The 12,964-nt window shown below is 39.4% G+C and overlaps 1 protein-coding gene across 1 annotated transcript; it reads right to left on the bottom strand.

The window, feature by feature from the left end:
- Positions 1–280: 280 nt before the first annotated feature.
- Positions 281–10,060, bottom strand: LOC131318502 (uncharacterized). The gene is made up of 11 exons (XM_058348323.1): positions 9,846–10,060; positions 7,797–8,480; positions 6,982–7,159; positions 6,492–6,720; positions 6,165–6,304; positions 5,585–5,874; positions 5,248–5,460; positions 4,659–5,150; positions 2,219–2,875; positions 1,267–1,800; positions 281–735 (listed from the first exon to the last, which is right to left on the bottom strand). Exons 2-11 carry the CDS (start codon positions 8,070–8,072, stop codon positions 508–510), a joined length of 3,237 nt encoding a protein of 1,078 aa, XP_058204306.1. The 5' UTR covers positions 8,073–8,480; positions 9,846–10,060; the 3' UTR covers positions 281–507.
- Between the last annotated feature and the right edge of the window lie 2,904 nt (positions 10,061–12,964).

The following is a 12,964-nucleotide window of genomic DNA, read 5'->3' as shown; positions in this document are numbered from 1 at the left end:
AACGCTACCGTATTTGATCAGCAATAACCTACAACAATTCCCAAACGTACATAAATGAGAAGTGAATAAAACTGGATCCAACTCTGGTGACCTCGCATGTATAGATCGCCGAAGTTGCGAACAGATTACACAAGGACTAAATGCAGGCAAACCAGAAAAAGAAAACCAAATAAAGCCCTAAACGCACTCAAACATTCAGATATTCGTTTCTGAACGACGCCCACGCACTTTTGCATGGCAAGATGGGCAGAAAAACTATGTTTCGGGAGACAGGGAAAAATGACCCATTCAAAAAAATTCCTCATTCAGAGATTAAAGCGCACCTACTCGGTAATCTCTCCTTTACAAAAAAAACAAAAAAATATCTACTTCATATAAACTAAAGAGGTGAATGTACATGAATCTACGGTCAATGTACAGAAAGACCCAGAAGGGGGAAAAAAATAGAAGTAAAGAAGGAAAAACCAAGTGCGTTAATTGGAACCAGACAGCAGCCCCATGGTTTTCTTAGGACTGGTTTTTCACAATCTTAACGCTGCTGTAAAAGCGCTTAAGATCCTTCATAGCCCTTTCCTCAATCTGAATCGAACGGATTGAAGAGGGTGTATCAACCTCCGGTTTAAACCAGCGGTTCAAACTAGCAGAATCCGAAGGTGAGCCCTGACCAGTAGTGATGGAGAATCCAGTTGTTCTTGCTTTGGGACTACTGGAGAGGCTCTGAAGTTGTTTTCCATGCTGATACGAAACAAAGACAAGAAACCGTGCGATTAAATAAGATCAGTACATAAATGACAAGTAAACACAAAATAAACGCTTGAAACTGCAAGATTGAAAAAAAGGCTGCTCCAATCTCCAGGAGAAAACGAGTTCTTTCTCGGATAACAAGAGCAAAAACTGGTCAAAACTGGATAGCATGTAATAAACAAGACAGATGTAATGAAATAAACGACGGACATGTAAAAGTGCTGTGGTGAGGGCAATGAAATGGGCCTGTTTGTTTGCCTGGATTTGAGCACCGGAGTGGACTATGAATCTACAGTGATCACATATCCCACGTTTGGTTGGAACTTTTGAAATTAAAATTAAATATCTGTTGGATACGAAATCCATATAATACCTCAGGGATCTGGTATTATTCCTGCAATTACTAGTAGTCTAATGTTACATATCATGTGGGACCAATATCCCATCCTTATTAGTTTAGTCAGGCAAATATGCCCTATGTGCATAAGGAAAAGGACAGAAAGGAAATGGCAGTTCATGCACCTGTTGCATTTGGATGTCCCTGAGAGATGGCCGAGAAACAAGAGGTGGGGTCCCCGAAGCAGCCCAAGGAGGGGTGCTTCTATCTCCATCCGACACCTGTGACGTATGAGCCGAGACGACGGGAATTGGATTGGAAGGCAAAAATGAACTCAAGTGAATTTTCCCAACACTTTTACGATCGGAAACATCTTCCACCTGGCCTTTGCTCTTAGTGGGTCGAATCTCCTTGGTTTTGTTCTGCTCATCTTGGATCTCACGGAGAGAGGTGGATCCTTTGGCAATTTTAGCGCCACCCCAAGCAGGGCCCTCGCTTTTAGGCACTGGTGATGGTGGTGGAGCATAATCTTTATTGGGAATGTCGTCTAGAGCCCCACTCAGGAACATAGAAAGCCCACCTTTCTTGTTCTTCTTCTTGGATTCTTTCGGTAATGAACTCCTATTCTTTGGAGTGTCTTCAACCCCTTTTTTAATGCAAAAGGAAGACTCTTTGGAAACTTGGTCGGCAACCATTCCTTTAACCTCTGCCTCTTCATCCTGTCAAATGGCACAATTCAGTAAACAGGAAATAGAATTTTTATAACGAATTTCAGCAATGTAACTAGATTGGATCTAGTACGCAAATGAATTCACAAAGACTGCAACTGGCCTTGTCCCGCCAATTGGGTGAACTTGACAAGTAGGGCCAACACGAAGTGGCCATGTTATGTCAGATTGTATAAATAAAAACAATGTACTCAACTCTCACTATCCAGTAACTCAAGAAATATGCTATATTGTTTCCCTGACCATGGGTTAAGGGGTCAAATGCCAAATCATTCAATTAGAACATGGCAAGTATCATGTATACAGGTTGGAACTAGAAAGGTGTCCCACACTAACTACAAACCACGGCCTCAAACGAATAATATGTTGAAATAAGAACTTGGTAAGACTTCAACTTTAGGAATCTAACCTTATCCTCGACTTGGGACATTTGCACATCTAAGAAGTCCTTCAAGCGATTCCGTTCTAGATCCACACCAGAACTAACAGATTCTGCTTCGACTTGTGCTCCCTTCTGTTTGCTCTTTCTCCTCTGTTTTTTGGATGCCTCAAACTTTCTACTCCCTTTTCCATCCAAAAGTACTGAAGAAGATACTTTCTCCTGAATTGCCTCAGTGGGAACACCAAGCTCAACAAGTGAACTCTCCAAAGCCGACTTTGTATTGAGCTTTGCAAGTTGCTGGTCGTCAAGAGTATGCCCCTTAGACTTCTTCTCTTCAAGCATCTCAATCTGCTGCAACTTTTTCATCAGAGCACGCACTTGTTTGTTCACATCGTTGTCTTGGGGTTGTAGAAAGCAATCCAACCTGTGGTTCCTCTCTTTTTTCAAAGTTAGTTTTTTCGTATGGTTGTCACGAGTCTGAAGTTCACTTTCACTATCCTCTCCCTCGCTGTTAATAATGACCGGAAAAGTAGCAGTTGGGGTTGGGAGCCGGCGGTAACTCCAGGGTTCCGATGACCGTGAATCCAGCAATTTCTCAAGATGGGCTAACACATCCACTGAAGCGCCGGCAATGGCGTGACCTGAAACTGTTAGGATATAATCGAGATTGCGAAGAGCAATATCCTGCAGCAAATTTTTTAAGACAGTCCATTAGTAAGGTACAGTCGGTCAGCTTAAAAAAAAAAAACAGTTTTTGCAAAAAATGGAACAAACTTGGGAAAGGATTAATTCCGATGACCTAACCAGGACCATTAGTAACACATCGCACCGACTCTACCCAGAGAGGGCATTGGACAAAAAGAAAAGATGTTGACCCAAAAGGTAGTACAAGTTCATATATTAGTGCAACTGTACAAACACAACTCTTGATATAATGTTAATAACTTGTAATGGATACTCTCTGTTGATGAGTCCGGATGCACCTCATGTAATCATTTAAGGGTACTTAGTAAGCAGCAATGGCAGCTTCAAGAGGTATCCAATCGAGTGCTGAGAACCTCACCCTCCGTATCTCAACCTCTTTTCATTCTTTCTTTTCCCTGACATCTAACAGTCACCACATCATGCATGTGAGCTGGAGAAATCACGCTTTCAAATCAAAATCTACAGGATTTTCTGCATTGTCTCATCCCACGCACCTAATATACTGGGCGATTACAATTCACATCACATGCATTTGAATAGTTACTGTACAATCAACACATTGCACAATCGAAACCATCTAATTCAAGTGTGCACAATAATGTATTGTAAAGATCTAGAGCACAGTAGTCGTACATTCTGTCTAAACATCACCTGAGCCTCATATCTGTCATTCCAAGACTTAAATGAGCCCTCATCAATTCCAAAACTTGGTCTTTCCCTCACTAATTCAACTGTTTGGTTAAATATTCACAGAAAAGCACAAGCAATAGTTTCACACTTACACACTACCTACATTGTACTTTGTGGACCAAAAACATGCACGCGTGTATTCACCATATAAGCTCATCCTAACGCTAAGTGTATAGTTAAAAGATTACCCTGTTGGTTTTCATGTCATGTGTCTTATTTTAATTTGTTTCTCACCGTTCCTATCCTCCAAAGGGGGAGTGGTGATTTCTGGTTTCATATATTTTTTGCATGTGCAGCATGGAAGCAAATCCGTGCAACGTACTTTGACAAAGTAACTGGCGGATGAAATAGACCCTCTCCCGTTGCCCTCAGAACCAAAATGTTGGAAGGAATAAGTGTACACCATCCTGAGTGGTTCAACTACAAACTACAGTTCTTTTTTAATTAAATTTTATTGAAAGGGCATCAAGGGGATGCCACCCATGTACAAAAGAAAGAGGAACAAAAACAAAAGGACAAATTATAAAAGGACCTATACACTCCTCTAAACTCCAAAAATATGTAACACGTCAAAGAATTGATTCAATGTAGGGCCTCCAATTACAAAGTCAAATATCTACAAACTACACAGTAAGGCCTCCATTCAACCAGCTTAGCCTGTTCTGACAACCATGTTCACATCTATAGCCACCTTTCCTTGCAGAGCTCAAAGAACATGTAAGTTACATTAATATATGATTATACAAATTTTTTTACTTTTGTTTACATTCCTATTTGTATAGTGGATAGGGGTAGTAATATGTAAGAAAGCAATTGCAAAGACTCAAACAGAGCATATACACATAAAACAAGAAGAATCAACCAGCTAAGCAAGTGGTAGTCAATTGCAAGGATATTTACTAGCAAAACGGAAAAAAAGCAAGGGAATACGAGATAATACAAAGCAAAATTAAGAATGCAGAAAGTTCATACATAACCAGGACATTGAGTAGTTATATCACAACTGAGTTGTACATGCACAAGTACAATGTTCCAAAACTTTTTACAGAAAGTAGACAGTTTGGGGAAATACCTCACAGTGCTTCCTTAAATCTTCTGCTCCCAGTGAATCTGCAATTTCAAGAAGCTGCATAGCATTTCGTGGCTCCACTAAAAAATCTGCTGCTACTTTCTCACACAGGCTTTTTAAGGTCGGGATGGACCCGCACCTAACATCATCCTTTTGCACAGTAGATAGTATTCTATCGGAATCCACGTCGTTAAACATAAAATCTTCCTCTAATTCATCCAATTCGCACGTAACTTTTTCGTTGAGCTTCTGAGGACTATGCACGACACTAGGAGGATAGACGGGATGGTAGAGAGAACCAATAATCAAAAGATGTGTTTCTCCAACTGCAACCCAAGTAGCCCTCTTGAAGCCATGTAAGCGAGCTGCAATTGGTGGCTCATCCTTTCCTTTCTTCCCATCCCACATATAAACGCTGCCTGTTGCTGTAACTGCAGCAGTCCAGTGCTTCCCAGAAGAAACGCTTACTATCGCGCTTCCACATAGCGAATATAGCTAGAAAACAAGAAGAAAAAATTATGAATACTCCGTAACATATTTCAAGTGGGTAGGCAAGACCTCAAGAAACCCTCCAAGTTAAGTAAAATGAAACCTGTCGGCATCGAAGGTCAGGATCTGATGACACCCAGTAAAACAAAGCCCCATCATCGGTCAGAGCCAAGCTATGTACCATTCCAGCAGCTATAGAAATCACATGAAGCCGTTTCTTACGATGAAACTTTAACTGAGTGTTCCCTATTTTTTTGATATTTCTAGCAATGACAACACGTCTTGGAGTAACAAGTCGATGACCCCATGTGAATACCTGTCAGTCAAGTCAACTTGTATAACGTTCTTGTTTCAATTTTTCGTTGTTATCAACTTAGTCGCAATAGCAATAGCACTACTAGTCCTAGTAGCGATACTCAAACTGTAATTCAGATACATACCTCTCCATCTGCTCCCAAGACAATTGTGTGATATTTTGCAGCAGCAACTCCAACGAAAACCTTGCCTTTCAAGTACTCAATCAGCCTTGGAGTGTAATTTGAAGCAGAATTAGATGTACCATAACCAAGCTGACCCTCTTTATTGCATCCCCATGTGAAAACCTCACCAGAATCGGACACAACAGCAGTGTGTTTGTTTGCTGCAGCAACAGCTACTATTTTTGACCTCAGCGAACTCACCCTTCGAGGTGTGGGTTGGGTATCCACAGACGTGTAGCCTAGTTGACCCTCTGTGCCATATCAAAGGAACAAGTAATGTTTCCTCCTCTCTAGCACTCATATATTCAAGAAATTAGTCGCGGCTTCTGGAATTATACATTCAGGAATAATAATGAGCTGCAGAAAAAGTTGTCATTCCCCTCTTCATTATATTCTTTACATTATACTAGAATGCAAAACTGTGTTTTTACCTTTCAATCAAGAAAATAAGAGTGACTTTAGAGTGTGCTTATGCAGCACAAAATAACATTGACAAAGTTAATATGCAAAGGAATCCAATGGCCAAATTAGAAAAAGTTACCCCTATTGGAACCCCAAGTGAAAACTTCCCCACCCTCCGTTGCAACAATAGTGTGATGTTTAGCTGCTGCAATTGCCTTAACCTTTCGAGCCCCTAAACCAGAAGTCACCGGTCGGGGAGTAATAACAGCAGCTTGACCGCTGCAGCAAAATGAGATGAAGAGCATTTGATTTATGATATGCAAGTTCACCCCGACCATGTTCATGACAAAACAATTTAAGACTGCTCAAATATTGCAAGCAAATGGATAGTAAATCTAGAACCACAATCGAGTTCAAATTTAAAAGTCAAACTTAAACTTCATAAGGTTTATGGAAAACCCCTCACCTGTGAATATCGAAGTCAGGGTGCCCAAGGCGGCCACCCCTTCCAAATCCCCAAGTGTAGACTTCTCCTTTACCAGTGACAGCTACGCTATGGAACTTTGCAGCAGAAATCATTTTGATAAATGAACCATGAAGGGCATCAACTTTACATGGTAGCTTCTGAATGTGAGCATTGCCAGTTCCAAGTTGATAGTTCACCCCACTTCCCCAGCTGAAAACTTCCGTTGCCACTAAAGAGACACCCAAAACAAATGCCACCAAGGTTAAGCTAAATACAATGTACTTTAGGGCCCTGTCTGCTTGGCCAGAGTACTAGTGAATGAATATAACATCACAGAGGATAACTAATTCCATCAGACAAAAGGTTAGGGAATTAACAATACAACCTCCCCATAGTATTTTATGTCCCATGTTTACAGTCCAATCCGATACTTCCATTCAGACAAAGAAACGGGGCCTAGAAGTTAATAAGTTAAGAAACTGCAGTATACCTGAATTATCTCCATTCCCCAAAGCTTGCGAGACAGGCCCTGAGAGTAGATCAACAGGAGTTCGGTATTTAGAATCTTCCACGGTGGTAGAAGCACCAGACTGAATTAGAATACTTGCCACCGCGAGATGACCAAAATGCAGAGCTCTGTGAAGGCTAGTCCATCCCGATTCTCCATCCTGAGATGGTCATTCAAAAAGAAATTTAAACCCATTTCAGCAATAGATAACGACTGTGACAGTCAAATGTCTGGAATGTAACTCAAATAATCAAGTGAAATGTAAGCCCTAAAGCTCACAGCAGGAAGTAACAACTAGAAATTTTTAACGGTAAACTGCATTGAAAGGAGCTCAGAATTCCAACAGCTGTCAGGTTTGCCAACACTGCCACAGGACTAATTTCCATTTCCAGCTCACCATGGATCCTATATAGTAGGAACATTTTCTTGCTGTATTTCTACTAAAACAAACGAAAACAAGTGTGTAAGTTTCATTCAGGAGTTTGGTAACAGAATAGAAGTCGTATGAGTCTTGGCAAACCATCAAATCCACTGTATAATCAACAAGAATCTATCAATCTTAATCAAATGCAAACACTCAACGGCTAATGCAAACTTCACAAAAATTGTGGTGCCAAGAACCATTTAAAAAAAAAGAAAGAAAAAACTGATAAAGGAAGGGGCAAAGGAACACTACAATAAAATACTTAATCAATACACAAAATAGACGATGTAAGTCGATGAAAAGCGACTTCAACAGCATGCATACATGTAAAAAAGACATTCAGAGGATCCAAAGGACCAAATACTTAACATACCCTGGCATTAGGGTCTGCACCAGCTGCGAGTAGCCTTTTCACAATAGGTATATGATTTCTCCATATAGCAACATGAAGAGGAGTGAGACCAAACATGTTCCTGGCATTGATATTCCCCCCACCCTTCTTCAGCAATGCCAAAGCCAAATCCACATTGGCCACAGAACCCTCTCGTACAACAAGCCACAGATCTTTCTTGGTCCCACAAAATGAATTCCTATGAACAGCTGGTTGCAAGTTCTGCTTTTGGCTGTGACTCGAAACAACTTCCTCCATAACAATAGTATTCCTCCCACTATGGAATTATAGAATCTCTACAACTTGAGACCCTACTAAAATTACTCCCAATGTTAACAATATTTACAATGTCAGTAGATGTCAAGAGTCAGATTCCTTAAGATCTTTTTGACAAGTCGATCTCAAGTAAAAATGCTAGTAGTCTGGCCCTTGAAAGGCTCAATTTAGTCTATTCCATGTTAGTAGACCTTCTCATTCAGGCATCAAAACATTACGAGAGATCCATCTGAAAGAAAACTCTTAGAGAAGTTCTAAGAACTCCTATTCCACCATCATCATCACCATCTTTATCACGAAGAGAAACCAGATGAAGTAGCCACTCACAAACCCCCCACCAAATATCATGAGCCGTGGAGAGATCCAATCATCACAGAAAAGTATCACACACTGCATTTGCAAGCCTTACATAGTGAGCTATATCTTTAAGAAGTAAAATTGAAAATATCAAGAAAAGAAAAGAAAAACATGAACAAATCGGATATTTCCTATCAAAACAGTGACATAGCAACATATGAAGAGTTTGTGAAACTTCAATCTAGTATGCAGTTGTTACGTTTTACGTTCCATTTTAACAGTTCTAAGTAATGAATTCAAGTAACACTTTCCCCATCGAGCATCCTGTAATGCAAATATGGGACATAGTAACTCTTTGCCACAGTTTACGCATACAAAGGCTATGGTTTAGTATCTCAACACTTGAAAGTGTCAGTGTAGTAGAGATTTTGGAATTAAATATCTAATTCCTGCCTACAATTTCCATAACTATTAACATTGTATGGAAGTTCAAATCACAACATTGTGGATGATATAAGAGAAAATGAAAAGGAACTTTCAATTGATTATATTGCAGAGTTTCCAGCCTCATGTCTCAACGTAAACGCGTGAATATTTAAACTTACAAGTACAGAGGAGGGGGAGGACCTACGGCCAGTTTCTTCTTGAACCGAAACGCAATCACTACACTATAGTTGAATCCAAGAGGATGTGGCAATGATTGCTTACTCTATATTGCTACCAAAAACTATGAATGTAACAACCCAATCATTAACCCGGTCTAATCAGGGATCTACTTTGACAATTAATACATTACCTAAAACTCATGCATTTGGCTCCACATCCACCCGCCCAATATGTCTCTAGTCTGTACACTTCAATAAATAAAGTAAGGAAAATGCTAACCACAGGCCTTAGGGCGGTGGACAATGAGTAAAAAGTTTATCGATATATGAGAAAATTGTTTTGATATCCGTGAGATTTGTATTGATGCAAGACTTGTAAAATAAAAGGGATGGAAACATTTCCCCATTTTCACCCAACAGGAAGCCTAAGTATTTAAGAACAATCGAGACTATTATCACCATATAAAATGAGGGTTATCACTATTTAATAAGATAGTTCAATCAACACATCTCAAAACCCAGATCCAAAAACCATAATGAATATTGTCACATCACATCAAATGGATCACACTACCATCCAAAACCATAAGTTTCACCTAAATCACATCCCGTTCAATTCACGAGTGTAGTTGTGTATATGCATGAGGGCAACAAGACACCTAATAACCACCTACCAGCAGCACTAGGAAAAACAAACACCAGCAAACTGAAAATCAAATTGTAACAGGCAAAAATCAACTGGAAACAGATAAAAATACATAAAAATCATAACTTTTGGTTAGCAAAGATCAAATGCAGAAGATTGAAGAAGACCCATTTAACTAATGCGAAGGAATTTTGCAAAATAAATTACCTGGGATTTTTTTGGGTTGCAAAGAAGTGAATAAATTAGACACTGTAGTTTTGTGGGTCTCTCTCTCTATCTCTATCTTTCTCTCTCTATGTGAGTAAATATTACGTGGTGAAGATCACTGTGTTGGTGAGAGAATCGAACCGAGGAATATACCGCCCAACCGCATCGGAAAGGCATAAACCAGAGGGGGGGAGAGAGATTTGGAAGACCCAAACCGAAATCCTCATGTTACAAGGGTAGAATTGGGAATGTGAATGTGAATGTTTATGTACGGAAATGCCCTTGGACTGTATGGAACCTGACGTATTCGGCCACGGTTTCTGTGGTATCTCTCTGACTCGAAAAATTATTCAATGCCCCTATCACACAGCCATATGGTGTTTCAGGCCTATTCTCAACCCTTGTCATTGAAAATTTATGGGGTGTTTGGGAACCTACTTTTTGGCTTTTCATTTTCAGCTTTTTGATTTTTTGGTTTTTTGGATTATGGCCAGAATGTATTTTTAATATGGTAGGAGTGTTTAGGAGATCTGTGCAAAATGTATTTTGAAATGTAGTAGTGTTTGGTAGATGATTGTTGAAAATGAATTATGGATTGGATTTTTACCATATTGCCCTTTGTCTTTATTACTTTGTCGAAAATGAAGGGAGGAAAGTGGGTATTTTGGTAATTGACCACAGAATCCGTAAATGCAAAAATGTGAAAAACACCTCTAGACCTACTTTTGGGTTTTTGCCTCTAAACCCAAAAACTGAAAATCCATTCTCCACAATCCATTCTCAAAATGGGATGCCAAACACCCAAAATGGGAAAATGAGAATCCGAAAATGCAAAAATTAAGTTTCCAAACACCCCCTATTCAATACTATTGAGGCATTGCTACGTGGTACCTTAAACTCTTTCTCCGATAACACTCCAAGTTCTGATAACAACCCAATTCATGTATGATATTTGAAATATATTTTTTCTAAATTTAAAAAGTGCATATAAAAGGAATTTTTATGGAGTATTAATTTTCACTCCATTTTAAACGTTTACTTATATCTGTATTTTATAAATCTCATTTTTTTCCTTCAAATAATCTGAATTTTATGGTCAAGATTTTATAAAAATATACACAATATTGATCTCATTTCAAAGATCTCGCATGAATATCTTCTTATTTTTACCGATTTAATAATTACTATATCTTAAAATGTGAAAGTTATTGTTGGTATAGTGAAAGACAAAATAAAAAGTGCAAGAAAGACTTATTTCTTTTCTAGAGTGATCAATATCTCTAAAACACATAGATCTTAAATTAAGTTTTCTATTTTAGGGATTTATTTTAGAGGTTGATTGGATTGTATTATCACCCTAGAAAACTATCTACACTGCAAAATGACATTAATTTTGTGGAAAAACATTGAGAGTGTCGAGTCGGATGAGTTAGTTGACTTTTTTTACAATTTTCAAGTGAAACGTGCATGTAACCAATCATAGCTGTTTCATAACTCTTTTTCAAGTTTACAATACATTACTTTGCGGTTCATACATGATAAACGACTTATATTACTACAATGAACACACGATAAAGATCATAATATGTGGCGAAAATCTTGGATTTTCAACTTGAGATGGAAAGAATTTAATATCACTTCTCTTTTTATTCAAATGTATTTTTTTTATCTTTATCAATAAAAAACATAAAAGTAGAACTGAACTGAACTGAATTAAATAAAAGCCGTGGGGTTGGGGGGTTGGCATGGTTGTTCATTGGCAGTTGGAACTGCCAAACCTCGAACGAATCGGACAATAACAACTAATGAATTTTGAAATTACTGGCATACCCCTACGGAATTTTTTTTTCTTGCCAATATTGTATACATCAGTGAGGAGTTTAGCAAGTTAGTCTACAATAGATTTCAAAGGCCATTTATAGTTTTGAATCTCAAACGCCTACGACGGAACTCAAACCTGTCCTTTCCCATGACGAGCACCCGGAGATTTGGTCAACGGGGATTTTGTAGGGACGAGGATAAACTTGTCTTTCCAAATTCAAACGGCGTATGTTAGCGGTGCAAACGCACACGTGTGGGATTCCCAATCAAGTGATCTTTTAGCAGAACACGTAAGCCAATATTCTGACGTGTTTACGTTTCATATCTAAAGGTACGTGTTTGGGCCAGTGGGAGCAGTACACGTAAGCAATAAAAAGGACAAAACGATTATATTTTGGGGATTGTTGTTCTGTTGTTTTAAGCTCCTCCTAAATGCACTTCTTCTTTTGTTTGTTTTCATCTAAAATTAGGGGCAGAAATGATTCGTGCACAGCAGCTGTGCACAGCGGCCTTTTTCTTCCGCCTCGAGTCGCGCAAAGATGATCGGAGCCGCTCATTTTGTTCAAAATATGTCGTTTAGGTCTTTGTAAAAAATGAGTTTAGTTCGATATCGTTAGAGACGTTAACAAAACACCCAAAATCACTTCAGAATTTAGGCAAAATGAGCGGCTCCGATCATCTTTGCGCGACCCGAGGCGGAAGAAAAAGGCCGCTGTGCACAGCTTGCTGTGCACGTAGCACAGCTCAATTAGGAGTGTGCACGGCTAAATTCTGAAGTGATTTTGGGTGTTTTGTTAACGTCTCTAACGATATCGAACGAAGCTCATTTTATACAAAGACCTTAAACGACATATTTTGAACAAAATCAGCGGCTCCGATCATCTTTGCGCGACCCGAGGCGGAAGAAAAAGGCCGCTGTGCACAGCTTGCTGTGCACGTAGCACAACTCAATTAGGGGTGTGCACGGGTCGGACGCGGTCAGGGTCAGCTCCGAACCCAACCCGACATGTCGGGTATCAATTTTTTTTTCCCCGAATCCGAACCGAACAAGTGGGAATAACCGTTCGCATGCCTGATTTTTTTGGTCGGGTTGGGTCCAACCAAAACCGAAATAAATCTATATGAATTGGTCGGTTTTGGTCGGGTAAGAAAAACAACATCCCAAGCCCCGAACCGAAAACTGATTTTTTACAAAAAAAAATGAACCCGTACCCGAGCCCGAACTACATGTTGTGCCTTCTTATTTTAATCTCTTGTTAGCTAGTGAGCTTTCATTCTCTCTTCTCCTCTAAGCGGGC

The sequence above is a fragment of the Rhododendron vialii genome, chromosome 3a (assembly GCF_030253575.1).
Source record: "Rhododendron vialii isolate Sample 1 chromosome 3a, ASM3025357v1".
Taxonomy (NCBI): Eukaryota; Viridiplantae; Streptophyta; class Magnoliopsida; order Ericales; family Ericaceae; genus Rhododendron; species Rhododendron vialii.
Note: the sequence above shows the minus strand (reverse complement) of the source record. Positions and strands in the feature narration are given on the sequence as shown.